Here is a 15,101-nt window from a genome sequence, read left to right as displayed (position 1 = left end):
CCTGTCTATCTATAGGTAACAGGGTTGATGTGTTATTCTAGCCTGTCTATCTATAGGTAACAGGGTTGATGTGTTATGCTAGCCTGTCTATCTATGGGTAACAGGGTTGATGTGTTATTCTAGCCTGTCTATCTAAGCTTAACAGGGTTGATGTGTTATTCTAGCCTGTCTATCTATAGGTAACAGGGTTGATGTGTTATTCTAGCCTGTCTATCTATAGGTAACAGGGTTGATGTGTTATTCTAGCCTGTCTATCTATAGGTAACAGGGTTGATGTGTTATTCTAGCCTGTCTATCTATAGGTAACAGGGTTGATGTGTTATTCTAGCCTGTCTATCTAAGCTTAACAGGGTTGATGTGTTATTCTAGCCTGTCTATCTATAGATAACAGGGTTGATGTGTTATGCTAGCCTGTCTATCTATAGGTAACAGGGTTGATGTGTTATTCTAGCCTGTCTATCTATAGGTAACAGGGTTGATGTGTTATGCTAGCCTGTCTATCTATAGGTAACAGGGTTGATGTGTTATGCTAGCCTGTCTATCTATAGGTAACAGGGTTGATGTGTTATTCTAGCCTGTCTATCTATAGGTAACGGGGTTGATGTGTTATTCTAGCCTGTCTATCTATAGGTAACAGGGTTGATGTGTTATTCTAGCCTGTCTATCTATAGGTAACAGGGTTGATGTGTTATTCTAGCCTGTCTATCTATGGGTAACAGGGTTGATGTGTTATTCTAGCCTGTCTATCTATAGATAACAGGATTGATGTGTTATTCTAGCCTGTCTATCTATGGGTAACAGGGTTGATGTGTTATTCTAGCCTGTCTATCTATAGATAACAGGGTTGATGTGTTATTCTAGCCTGTCTATCTATGGGTAACAGGGTTGATGTGTTATTCTAGCCTGTCTATCTATAGATAACAGGGTTGATGTGTTATTCTAGCCTGTCTATCTATGGGTAACAGGGTTGATGTGTTATTCTAGCCTGTCTATCTATAGATAACAGGGTTGATGTGTTATTCTAGCCTGTCTATCTATAGGTAACAGGGTTGATGTGTTATTCTAGCCTGTCTATCTATAGGTAACAGGGTTGATGTGTTATTCTAGCCTGTCTATCTATAGGTAACAGGGTTGATGTGTTATTCTAGCCTGTCTATCTATGGGTAACAGGGTTGATGTGTTATTCTAGCCTGTCTATCTATAGGTAACAGGGTTGATGTGTTATGCTAGCCTGTCTATCTAAGCTTAACAGGGTTGATGTGTTATGCTAGCCTGTCTATCTATAGGTAACAGGGTTGATGTGTTATTCTAGCCTGTCTATCTATGGGTAACAGGGTTGATGTGTTATTCTAGCCTGTCTATCTATAGGTAACAGGGTTGATGTGTTATTCTAGCCTGTCTATCTATAGGTAACAGGGTTGATGTGTTATTCTAGCCTGTCTATCTATGGGTAACAGGGTTGATGTGTTATTCTAGCCTGTCTATCTATAGGTAACAGGGTTGATGTGTTATTCTAGCCTGTCTATCTATAGGTAACAGGGTTGATGTGTTATTCTAGCCTGTCTATCTATAGGTAACAGGGTTGATGTGTTATTCTAGCCTGTCTATCTATAGGTAACAGGGTTGATGTGTTATGCTAGCCTGTCTATCTATGGGTAACAGGGTTGATGTGTTATTCTAGCCTGTCTATCTAAGCTTAACAGGGTTGATGTGTTATTCTAGCCTGTCTATCTATAGGTAACAGGGTTGATGTGTTATTCTAGCCTGTCTATCTATAGGTAACAGGGTTGATGTGTTATTCTAGCCTGTCTATCTATAGGTAACAGGGTTGATGTGTTATTCTAGCCTGTCTATCTATAGGTAACAGGGTTGATGTGTTATTCTAGCCTGTCTATCTATAGGTAACAGGGTTGATGTGTTATTCTAGCCTGTCTATCTATAGGTAACAGGGTTGATGTGTTATTCTAGCCTGTCTATCTATAGGTAACAGGGTTGATGTGTTATTCTAGCCTGTCTATCTATAGGTAACAGGGTTGATGTGTTATTCTAGCCTGTCTATCTATAGGTAACAGGGTTGATGTGTTATGCTAGCCAGTCTATCTATAGGTAACAGGGTTGATGTGTTATGCTAGCCTGTCTATCTATAGGTAACAGGGCTGATGTGTTATTCTAGCCTGTCTATCTATAGGTAACAGGGTTGATGTGTTATGCTAGCCTGTCTATCTATAGGTAACAGGGTTGATGTGTTATTCTAGCCTGTCTATTTATAGGTAACAGGGTTGATGTGTTATTCTAGCCTGTCTATCTATAGGTAACAGGGTTGATGTGTTATGCTAGCCTGTCTATCTATAGGTAACAGGGTTGATGTGTTATTCTAGCCTGTCTATCTATAGGTAACAGGGTTGATGTGTTATTCTAGCCTGTCTATCTATGGGTAACAGGGTTGATGTGTTATTCTAGCCTGTCTATCTATAGGTAACAGGGTTGATGTGTTATGCTAGCCTGTCTATCTAAGCTTAACAGGGTTGATGTGTTATGCTAGCCTGTCTATCTATAGGTAACAGGGTTGATGTGTTATTCTAGCCTGTCTATCTATGGGTAACAGGGTTGATGTGTTATTCTAGCCTGTCTATCTATAGGTAACAGGGTTGATGTGTTATTCTAGCCTGTCTATCTATGGGTAACAGGGTTTATGTGTTATTCTAGCCTGTCTATCTATAGGTAACAGGGTTGATGTGTTATTCTAGCCTGTCTATCTATAGGTAACAGGGTTGATGTGTTATTCTAGCCTGTCTATCTATAGGTAACAGGGTTGATGTGTTATTCTAGCCTGTCTATCTATAGGTAACAGGGTTGATGTGTTATTCTAGCCTGTCTATCTATAGGTAACAGGGTTGATGTGTTATGCTAGCCTGTCTATCTATGGGTAACAGGGTTGATGTGTTATTCTAGCCTGTCTATCTAAGCTTAACAGGGTTGATGTGTTATTCTAGCCTGTCTATCTATAGGTAACAGGGTTGATGTGTTATTCTAGCCTGTCTATCTATAGGTAACAGGGTTGATGTGTTATTCTAGCCTGTCTATCTATAGGTAACAGGGTTGATGTGTTATTCTAGCCTGTCTATCTATAGGTAACAGGGTTGATGTGTTATTCTAGCCTGTCTATCTAAGCTTAACAGGGTTGATGTGTTATTCTAGCCTGTCTATCTATAGATAACAGGGTTGATGTGTTATGCTAGCCTGTCTATCTATAGGTAACAGGGTTGATGTGTTATTCTAGCCTGTCTATCTATAGGTAACAGGGTTGATGTGTTATGCTAGCCTGTCTATCTATAGGTAACAGGGTTGATGTGTTATGCTAGCCTGTCTATCTATAGGTAACAGGGTTGATGTGTTATTCTAGCCTGTCTATCTATAGGTAACGGGGTTGATGTGTTATTCTAGCCTGTCTATCTATAGGTAACAGGGTTGATGTGTTATTCTAGCCTGTCTATCTATAGGTAACAGGGTTGATGTGTTATTCTAGCCTGTCTATCTATGGGTAACAGGGTTGATGTGTTATTCTAGCCTGTCTATCTATAGATAACAGGATTGATGTGTTATTCTAGCCTGTCTATCTATGGGTAACAGGGTTGATGTGTTATTCTAGCCTGTCTATCTATAGATAACAGGGTTGATGTGTTATTCTAGCCTGTCTATCTATGGGTAACAGGGTTGATGTGTTATTCTAGCCTGTCTATCTATAGATAACAGGGTTGATGTGTTATTCTAGCCTGTCTATCTATGGGTAACAGGGTTGATGTGTTATTCTAGCCTGTCTATCTATAGATAACAGGGTTGATGTGTTATTCTAGCCTGTCTATCTATAGGTAACAGGGTTGATGTGTTATTCTAGCCTGTCTATCTATAGGTAACAGGGTTGATGTGTTATTCTAGCCTGTCTATCTATAGGTAACAGGGTTGATGTGTTATTCTAGCCTGTCTATCTATGGGTAACAGGGTTGATGTGTTATTCTAGCCTGTCTATCTATAGGTAACAGGGTTGATGTGTTATGCTAGCCTGTCTATCTAAGCTTAACAGGGTTGATGTGTTATTCTAGCCTGTCTATCTATAGGTAACAGGGTTGATGTGTTATTCTAGCCTGTCTATCTATAGGTAACAGGGTTGATGTGTTATGCTAGCCTGTCTATCTATGGGTAACAGGGTTGATGTGTTATTCTAGCCTGTCTATCTAAGCTTAACAGGGTTGATGTGTTATTCTAGCCTGTCTATCTATAGGTAACAGGGTTGATGTGTTATTCTAGCCTGTCGATCTATAGGTAACAGGGTTGATGTGTTATTCTAGCCTGTCTATCTATAGGTAACAGGGTTGATGTGTTATTCTAGCCTGTCTATCTATAGGTAACAGGGTTGATGTGTTATTCTAGCCTGTCTATCTAAGCTTAACAGGGTTGATGTGTTATTCTAGCCTGTCTATCTATAGATAACAGGGTTGATGTGTTATGCTAGCCTGTCTATCTATAGGTAACAGGGTTGATGTGTTATTCTAGCCTGTCTATCTATAGGTAACAGGGTTGATGTGTTATGCTAGCCTGTCTATCTATAGGTAACAGGGTTGATGTGTTATGCTAGCCTGTCTATCTATAGGTAACAGGGTTGATGTGTTATTCTAGCCTGTCTATCTATAGGTAACAGGGTTGATGTGTTATTCTAGCCTGTCTATCTATAGGTAACAGGGTTGATGTGTTATTCTAGCCTGTCTATCTATAGGTAACAGGGTTGATGTGTTATTCTAGCCTGTCTATCTATGGGTAACAGGGTTGATGTGTTATTCTAGCCTGTCTATCTATAGATAACAGGGTTGATGTGTTATTCTAGCCTGTCTATCTATGGGTAACAGGGTTGATGTGTTATTCTAGCCTGTCTATCTATAGATAACAGGGTTGATGTGTTATTCTAGCCTGTCTATCTATGGGTAACAGGGTTGATGTGTTATTCTAGCCTGTCTATCTATAGGTAACAGGGTTGATGTGTTATTCTAGCCTGTCTATCTATAGGTAACAGGGTTGATGTGTTATTCTAGCCTGTCTATCTATGGGTAACAGGGTTGATGTGTTATTCTAGCCTGTCTATCTATAGGTAACAGGGTTGATGTGTTATGCTAGCCTGTCTATCTAAGCTTAACAGGGTTGATGTGTTATGCTAGCCTGTCTATCTATAGGTAACAGGGTTGATGTGTTATTCTAGCCTGTCTATCTATGGGTAACAGGGTTGATGTGTTATTCTAGCCTGTCTATCTATAGGTAACAGGGTTGATGTGTTATTCTAGCCTGTCTATCTATGGGTAACAGGGTTTATGTGTTATTCTAGCCTGTCTATCTATAGGTAACAGGGTTGATGTGTTATTCTAGCCTGTCTATCTATAGGTAACAGGGTTGATGTGTTATTCTAGCCTGTCTATCTATAGGTAACAGGGTTGATGTGTTATTCTAGCCTGTCTATCTATAGGTAACAGGGTTGATGTGTTATTCTAGCCTGTCTATCTATAGGTAACAGGGTTGATGTGTTATGCTAGCCTGTCTATCTATGGGTAACAGGGTTGATGTGTTATTCTAGCCTGTCTATCTAAGCTTAACAGGGTTGATGTGTTATTCTAGCCTGTCTATCTATAGGTAACAGGGTTGATGTGTTATTCTAGCCTGTCTATCTATAGGTAACAGGGTTGATGTGTTATTCTAGCCTGTCTATCTATAGGTAACAGGGTTGATGTGTTATTCTAGCCTGTCTATCTATAGGTAACAGGGTTGATGTGTTATTCTAGCCTGTCTATCTAAGCTTAACAGGGTTGATGTGTTATTCTAGCCTGTCTATCTATAGATAACAGGGTTGATGTGTTATGCTAGCCTGTCTATCTATAGGTAACAGGGTTGATGTGTTATTCTAGCCTGTCTATCTATAGGTAACAGGGTTGATGTGTTATGCTAGCCTGTCTATCTATAGGTAACAGGGTTGATGTGTTATGCTAGCCTGTCTATCTATAGGTAACAGGGTTGATGTGTTATTCTAGCCTGTCTATCTATAGGTAACGGGGTTGATGTGTTATTCTAGCCTGTCTATCTATAGGTAACAGGGTTGATGTGTTATTCTAGCCTGTCTATCTATAGGTAACAGGGTTGATGTGTTATTCTAGCCTGTCTATCTATAGATAACAGGATTGATGTGTTATTCTAGCCTGTCTATCTATGGGTAACAGGGTTGATGTGTTATTCTAGCCTGTCTATCTATAGATAACAGGGTTGATGTGTTATTCTAGCCTGTCTATCTATGGGTAACAGGGTTGATGTGTTATTCTAGCCTGTCTATCTATAGATAACAGGGTTGATGTGTTATTCTAGCCTGTCTATCTATGGGTAACAGGGTTGATGTGTTATTCTAGCCTGTCTATCTATAGATAACAGGGTTGATGTGTTATTCTAGCCTGTCTATCTATAGGTAACAGGGTTGATGTGTTATTCTAGCCTGTCTATCTATAGGTAACAGGGTTGATGTGTTATTCTAGCCTGTCTATCTATAGGTAACAGGGTTGATGTGTTATTCTAGCCTGTCTATCTATGGGTAACAGGGTTGATGTGTTATTCTAGCCTGTCTATCTATAGGTAACAGGGTTGATGTGTTATGCTAGCCTGTCTATCTAAGCTTAACAGGGTTGATGTGTTATGCTAGCCTGTCTATCTATAGGTAACAGGGTTGATGTGTTATTCTAGCCTGTCTATCTATGGGTAACAGGGTTGATGTGTTATTCTAGCCTGTCTATCTATAGGTAACAGGGTTGATGTGTTATTCTAGCCTGTCTATCTATAGGTAACAGGGTTGATGTGTTATTCTAGCCTGTCTATCTATGGGTAACAGGGTTGATGTGTTATTCTAGCCTGTCTATCTATAGGTAACAGGGTTGATGTGTTATTCTAGCCTGTCTATCTATAGGTAACAGGGTTGATGTGTTATTCTAGCCTGTCTATCTATAGGTAACAGGGTTGATGTGTTATTCTAGCCTGTCTATCTATAGGTAACAGGGTTGATGTGTTATGCTAGCCTGTCTATCTATGGGTAACAGGGTTGATGTGTTATTCTAGCCTGTCTATCTAAGCTTAACAGGGTTGATGTGTTATTCTAGCCTGTCTATCTATAGGTAACAGGGTTGATGTGTTATTCTAGCCTGTCTATCTATAGGTAACAGGGTTGATGTGTTATTCTAGCCTGTCTATCTATAGGTAACAGGGTTGATGTGTTATTCTAGCCTGTCTATCTATAGGTAACAGGGTTGATGTGTTATTCTAGCCTGTCTATCTAAGCTTAACAGGGTTGATGTGTTATTCTAGCCTGTCTATCTATAGATAACAGGGTTGATGTGTTATGCTAGCCTGTCTATCTATAGGTAACAGGGTTGATGTGTTATTCTAGCCTGTCTATCTATAGGTAACAGGGTTGATGTGTTATGCTAGCCTGTCTATCTATAGGTAACAGGGTTGATGTGTTATGCTAGCCTGTCTATCTATAGGTAACAGGGTTGATGTGTTATTCTAGCCTGTCTATCTATAGGTAACAGGGTTGATGTGTTATTCTAGCCTGTCTATCTATAGGTAACAGGGTTGATGTGTTATTCTAGCCTGTCTATCTATAGGTAACAGGGTTGATGTGTTATGCTAGCCTGTCTATCTATAGGTAACAGGGTTGATGTGTTATGCTAGCCTGTCTATCTATAGGTAACAGGGTTGATGTGTTATTCTAGCCTGTCTATCTATAGGTAACGGGGTTGATGTGTTATTCTAGCCTGTCTATCTATAGGTAACAGGGTTGATGTGTTATTCTAGCCTGTCTATCTATAGGTAACAGGGTTGATGTGTTATTCTAGCCTGTCTATCTATGGGTAACAGGGTTGATGTGTTATTCTAGCCTGTCTATCTATAGATAACAGGATTGATGTGTTATTCTAGCCTGTCTATCTATGGGTAACAGGGTTGATGTGTTATTCTAGCCTGTCTATCTATAGATAACAGGGTTGATGTGTTATTCTAGCCTGTCTATCTATGGGTAACAGGGTTGATGTGTTATTCTAGCCTGTCTATCTATAGATAACAGGGTTGATGTGTTATTCTAGCCTGTCTATCTATGGGTAACAGGGTTGATGTGTTATTCTAGCCTGTCTATCTATAGATAACAGGGTTGATGTGTTATTCTAGCCTGTCTATCTATAGGTAACAGGGTTGATGTGTTATTCTAGCCTGTCTATCTATAGGTAACAGGGTTGATGTGTTATTCTAGCCTGTCTATCTATAGGTAACAGGGTTGATGTGTTATTCTAGCCTGTCTATCTATGGGTAACAGGGTTGATGTGTTATTCTAGCCTGTCTATCTATAGGTAACAGGGTTGATGTGTTATGCTAGCCTGTCTATCTAAGCTTAACAGGGTTGATGTGTTATTCTAGCCTGTCTATCTATAGGTAACAGGGTTGATGTGTTATTCTAGCCTGTCTATCTATAGGTAACAGGGTTGATGTGTTATGCTAGCCTGTCTATCTATGGGTAACAGGGTTGATGTGTTATTCTAGCCTGTCTATCTAAGCTTAACAGGGTTGATGTGTTATTCTAGCCTGTCTATCTATAGGTAACAGGGTTGATGTGTTATTCTAGCCTGTCGATCTATAGGTAACAGGGTTGATGTGTTATTCTAGCCTGTCTATCTATAGGTAACAGGGTTGATGTGTTATTCTAGCCTGTCTATCTATAGGTAACAGGGTTGATGTGTTATTCTAGCCTGTCTATCTAAGCTTAACAGGGTTGATGTGTTATTCTAGCCTGTCTATCTATAGATAACAGGGTTGATGTGTTATGCTAGCCTGTCTATCTATAGGTAACAGGGTTGATGTGTTATTCTAGCCTGTCTATCTATAGGTAACAGGGTTGATGTGTTATGCTAGCCTGTCTATCTATAGGTAACAGGGTTGATGTGTTATGCTAGCCTGTCTATCTATAGGTAACAGGGTTGATGTGTTATTCTAGCCTGTCTATCTATAGGTAACAGGGTTGATGTGTTATTCTAGCCTGTCTATCTATAGGTAACAGGGTTGATGTGTTATTCTAGCCTGTCTATCTATAGGTAACAGGGTTGATGTGTTATTCTAGCCTGTCTATCTATGGGTAACAGGGTTGATGTGTTATTCTAGCCTGTCTATCTATAGATAACAGGGTTGATGTGTTATTCTAGCCTGTCTATCTATGGGTAACAGGGTTGATGTGTTATTCTAGCCTGTCTATCTATAGATAACAGGGTTGATGTGTTATTCTAGCCTGTCTATCTATGGGTAACAGGGTTGATGTGTTATTCTAGCCTGTCTATCTATAGGTAACAGGGTTGATGTGTTATTCTAGCCTGTCTATCTATAGGTAACAGGGTTGATGTGTTATTCTAGCCTGTCTATCTATGGGTAACAGGGTTGATGTGTTATTCTAGCCTGTCTATCTATAGGTAACAGGGTTGATGTGTTATGCTAGCCTGTCTATCTAAGCTTAACAGGGTTGATGTGTTATGCTAGCCTGTCTATCTATAGGTAACAGGGTTGATGTGTTATTCTAGCCTGTCTATCTATGGGTAACAGGGTTGATGTGTTATTCTAGCCTGTCTATCTATAGGTAACAGGGTTGATGTGTTATTCTAGCCTGTCTATCTATGGGTAACAGGGTTTATGTGTTATTCTAGCCTGTCTATCTATAGGTAACAGGGTTGATGTGTTATTCTAGCCTGTCTATCTATAGGTAACAGGGTTGATGTGTTATTCTAGCCTGTCTATCTATAGGTAACAGGGTTGATGTGTTATTCTAGCCTGTCTATCTATAGGTAACAGGGTTGATGTGTTATTCTAGCCTGTCTATCTATAGGTAACAGGGTTGATGTGTTATGCTAGCCTGTCTATCTATGGGTAACAGGGTTGATGTGTTATTCTAGCCTGTCTATCTAAGCTTAACAGGGTTGATGTGTTATTCTAGCCTGTCTATCTATAGGTAACAGGGTTGATGTGTTATTCTAGCCTGTCTATCTATAGGTAACAGGGTTGATGTGTTATTCTAGCCTGTCTATCTATAGGTAACAGGGTTGATGTGTTATTCTAGCCTGTCTATCTATAGGTAACAGGGTTGATGTGTTATTCTAGCCTGTCTATCTAAGCTTAACAGGGTTGATGTGTTATTCTAGCCTGTCTATCTATAGATAACAGGGTTGATGTGTTATGCTAGCCTGTCTATCTATAGGTAACAGGGTTGATGTGTTATTCTAGCCTGTCTATCTATAGGTAACAGGGTTGATGTGTTATGCTAGCCTGTCTATCTATAGGTAACAGGGTTGATGTGTTATGCTAGCCTGTCTATCTATAGGTAACAGGGTTGATGTGTTATTCTAGCCTGTCTATCTATAGGTAACGGGGTTGATGTGTTATTCTAGCCTGTCTATCTATAGGTAACAGGGTTGATGTGTTATTCTAGCCTGTCTATCTATAGGTAACAGGGTTGATGTGTTATTCTAGCCTGTCTATCTATAGATAACAGGATTGATGTGTTATTCTAGCCTGTCTATCTATGGGTAACAGGGTTGATGTGTTATTCTAGCCTGTCTATCTATAGATAACAGGGTTGATGTGTTATTCTAGCCTGTCTATCTATGGGTAACAGGGTTGATGTGTTATTCTAGCCTGTCTATCTATAGATAACAGGGTTGATGTGTTATTCTAGCCTGTCTATCTATGGGTAACAGGGTTGATGTGTTATTCTAGCCTGTCTATCTATAGATAACAGGGTTGATGTGTTATTCTAGCCTGTCTATCTATAGGTAACAGGGTTGATGTGTTATTCTAGCCTGTCTATCTATAGGTAACAGGGTTGATGTGTTATTCTAGCCTGTCTATCTATAGGTAACAGGGTTGATGTGTTATTCTAGCCTGTCTATCTATGGGTAACAGGGTTGATGTGTTATTCTAGCCTGTCTATCTATAGGTAACAGGGTTGATGTGTTATGCTAGCCTGTCTATCTAAGCTTAACAGGGTTGATGTGTTATGCTAGCCTGTCTATCTATAGGTAACAGGGTTGATGTGTTATTCTAGCCTGTCTATCTATGGGTAACAGGGTTGATGTGTTATTCTAGCCTGTCTATCTATAGGTAACAGGGTTGATGTGTTATTCTAGCCTGTCTATCTATAGGTAACAGGGTTGATGTGTTATTCTAGCCTGTCTATCTATGGGTAACAGGGTTGATGTGTTATTCTAGCCTGTCTATCTATAGGTAACAGGGTTGATGTGTTATTCTAGCCTGTCTATCTATAGGTAACAGGGTTGATGTGTTATTCTAGCCTGTCTATCTATAGGTAACAGGGTTGATGTGTTATTCTAGCCTGTCTATCTATAGGTAACAGGGTTGATGTGTTATGCTAGCCTGTCTATCTATGGGTAACAGGGTTGATGTGTTATTCTAGCCTGTCTATCTAAGCTTAACAGGGTTGATGTGTTATTCTAGCCTGTCTATCTATAGGTAACAGGGTTGATGTGTTATTCTAGCCTGTCTATCTATAGGTAACAGGGTTGATGTGTTATTCTAGCCTGTCTATCTATAGGTAACAGGGTTGATGTGTTATTCTAGCCTGTCTATCTATAGGTAACAGGGTTGATGTGTTATTCTAGCCTGTCTATCTAAGCTTAACAGGGTTGATGTGTTATTCTAGCCTGTCTATCTATAGATAACAGGGTTGATGTGTTATGCTAGCCTGTCTATCTATAGGTAACAGGGTTGATGTGTTATTCTAGCCTGTCTATCTATAGGTAACAGGGTTGATGTGTTATGCTAGCCTGTCTATCTATAGGTAACAGGGTTGATGTGTTATGCTAGCCTGTCTATCTATAGGTAACAGGGTTGATGTGTTATTCTAGCCTGTCTATCTATAGGTAACAGGGTTGATGTGTTATTCTAGCCTGTCTATCTATAGGTAACAGGGTTGATGTGTTATTCTAGCCTGTCTATCTATAGGTAACAGGGTTGATGTGTTATTCTAGCCTGTCTATCTATGGGTAACAGGGTTGATGTGTTATTCTAGCCTGTCTATCTATAGATAACAGGGTTGATGTGTTATTCTAGCCTGTCTATCTATGGGTAACAGGGTTGATGTGTTATTCTAGCCTGTCTATCTATAGATAACAGGGTTGATGTGTTATTCTAGCCTGTCTATCTATGGGTAACAGGGTTGATGTGTTATTCTAGCCTGTCTATCTATAGGTAACAGGGTTGATGTGTTATTCTAGCCTGTCTATCTATAGGTAACAGGGTTGATGTGTTATTCTAGCCTGTCTATCTATAGGTAACAGGGTTGATGTGTTATTCTAGCCTGTCTATCTATAGGTAACAGGGTTGATGTGTTATTCTAGCCTGTCTATCTATGGGTAACAGGGTTGATGTGTTATGCTAGCCAGTCTATCTATAGGTAACAGGGTTGATGTGTTATGCTAGCCTGTCTATCTATAGGTAACAGGGTTGATGTGTTATTCTAGCCTGTCTATCTATAGGTAACAGGGTTGATGTGTTATTCTAGCCTGTCTATCTATAGGTAACAGGGTTGATGTGTTATTCTAGCCTGTCTATCTATAGGTAACAGGGTTGATGTGTTATTCTAGCCTGTCTATCTATAGGTAACAGGGTTGATGTGTTATTCTAGCCTGTCTATCTATAGGTAACAGGGTTGATGTGTTATTCTAGCCTGTCTATCTATAGGTAACAGGGTTGATGTGTTATTCTAGCCTGTCTATCTATAGGTAACAGGGTTGATGTGTTATTCTAGCCTGTCTATCTATAGGTAACGGGGTTGATGTGTTATTCTAGCCTGTCTATCTATAGGTAACAGGGTTGATGTGTTATTCTAGCCTGTCTATCTATAGGTAACTCGTCCCACTCAGTTTTTCACCACAAAACACCAGAAAATCGGAAATTAAAGAGTAGAATCAGCTCACCTGCTTTTACACGATGATTTGACTATTAGATGTTTAAAATGTTTCTATTGAACCAAATATTTATAATAATAGTTTCACCACATAAAAATTAGAGTTCAGGTCACGTAACAGGGGGTTGACCTTAAAGTGAGAGTTCAGGTCACGTAACAGGGGGTTGACCTTAAAATGAGAGTTCAGGTCACGTAACAGGGGGTTGACCTTAAAATGAGAGTTCAGGTCACGTAACAGGGGGTTGACCTTAAAATTAGAGTTCAGGTCACGTAACAGGGGGTTGACTTTAAAATGAGAGTTCAGGTCACGTAACAGGGGGTTGACCTTAAAATGAGAGTTCAGGTCACGTAACAGGGGGTTGACCTTAAAATGAGAGTTCAGGTCACGTAACAGGGGGTTGACCTTAAAATGAGAGTTCAGGTCACGTAACAGGGGGTTGACCTTAAAATGAGAGTTCAGGTCACGTAACAGGGGGTTGACCTTAAAATGAGAGTTCAGGTCACGTAACAGGGGGTTGACATAAAAATGAGAGTTCAGGTCACGTAACAGGGGGTTGACCTTAAAATGAGAGTTCAGGTCACGTAACAGGGGGTTGACCTTAAAATGAGTGACAGATGTAAATTAATCACTAATCACATGAATTAAATAGTAATCTCCAGAAATGACGGCCTAGGAACAGTGGGTTAACTGCCTGCTCAGGGGTAGAACGACAGACCTTGTCAGCTCGGGGGTTTGAACTTGCAACCTTCCGGTTACTAGTCCAACGCTCTAACCACTAGGCTACCCTGCCGCCCTGAAGCAACACAACACTAGGTCTTTACATTAGAGAAATTATTGGATTAAAATGGGTTGAAATCTGAAATGAATTCTCCATGGGTCTATTTTAAAGGGCACTTCAGTTAACACAACAGGTTTTTATTTCTACTTCAAATAAAGAAGGTATGCAAAAGCCACGGTTTCGTGGAACGACCCACTTACAGTTGTTGTCCCTGGTCAGGCCGATCCAGACGTTGTGTACTCTGGTGTAATTCATTTTCAAGATGAACTCCACCTCTGGTCTACTGTGGATGGACACCAGGTCTCCTCTCACTATTTGGCAGTAGTGTCTTGCCTCTGGCCAGGAGAATCCCTGGGGCCCGTTGTATACAAAGTAGCAGTAACGACCAAAGGGAACCCAGCCTAAAAGGCATTTCCCATCTCCAGGGGCTGGGGTTGGAGGAGGAGACTCTGAGGAGAGAGGAATATAAATATTTAGTCTTTTAACAGGTGACATCTGTAATTTTCGGAAACCTGTGGAAAATATAGTACACTTGTCAAGAGTGGGCTAGTTAAATTAGTCTGCTAATCCCATAAGAGTCTAAGCCCTGTCTAAGATGGGGGGGGGGGGGGGGGGGGGGGGGGGTCTTTTAAGAAGGTCAAACCAAGGATCATTTTGCTATTTGATTTAGAATTTTAAGACCCCTTGAAGAATCCCAAAAATATCCAAAACATTTTTGGGGGATTAAACATTTTATTTGGCCTTACTGCTATTAGCCCATACAAACACTTTGAATAACAGGTTCACTACATTGAACAACAGATAGTCCCAAAAAAAGAAATCTAAAGGAAGTTTGGTCTGAAGTGTTTGTCCTCTATCTCAGAGACATAAGAAAGAGCAGAAAACTTTGTATTTCTTATTTATTTTTTCCACAAATATTTAACCCCTTATTTTTAGAACTAAACATATTAGTGTGTATCCCAAACTCTTCGGAAGCTTCAGACAGAAGTTGGCAGATCGGCTGCACCAACTTCAGACGAGTCCCAAAACGATTGTGGGGGTCGTAGAACAAAACGGAGAACACCATTGTGTTCGTGAGAGTCTCGTCTTTTTCGGGATGTCTCGTGGTCTGACAAACACCTTTCTAGCTCTGTCACATTTCACCGCAGATGCAGAAGTGCAACATAGGCGGACAGATTTTAATGGGGATTTTTGTTGTTGTTATGCAAATCAGATTTCGGCGGGGGTGTGGACATCGACCTCGGACGGATATGCTGCAGTGGAGATGTAAAGTGCCTTCAGACTTTAAA

General features: G+C 40.1%; 1 protein-coding gene across 1 annotated transcript in view; it reads right to left on the bottom strand.

The window, feature by feature from the left end:
* LOC110536912 (macrophage mannose receptor 1) overlaps positions 1-15,101 on the bottom strand; it is a 50,121-nt gene that overhangs the window by 6,319 nt on the left and 28,701 nt on the right. The window contains exon 45 of the mRNA XM_036936809.1: positions 14,013-14,261. Coding sequence (XP_036792704.1) covers positions 14,013-14,261 — 249 coding nt within the window. The remainder of the gene's footprint in view (positions 1-14,012; positions 14,262-15,101) is intronic.

This window comes from Oncorhynchus mykiss, chromosome 12, assembly GCF_013265735.2.
Source record: "Oncorhynchus mykiss isolate Arlee chromosome 12, USDA_OmykA_1.1, whole genome shotgun sequence".
Classification (NCBI taxonomy): domain Eukaryota; kingdom Metazoa; phylum Chordata; class Actinopteri; order Salmoniformes; family Salmonidae; genus Oncorhynchus; species Oncorhynchus mykiss.
The sequence above is the reverse complement of the archived record's forward strand: the minus strand, read 5'-3'. Positions and strand labels throughout refer to the sequence as shown.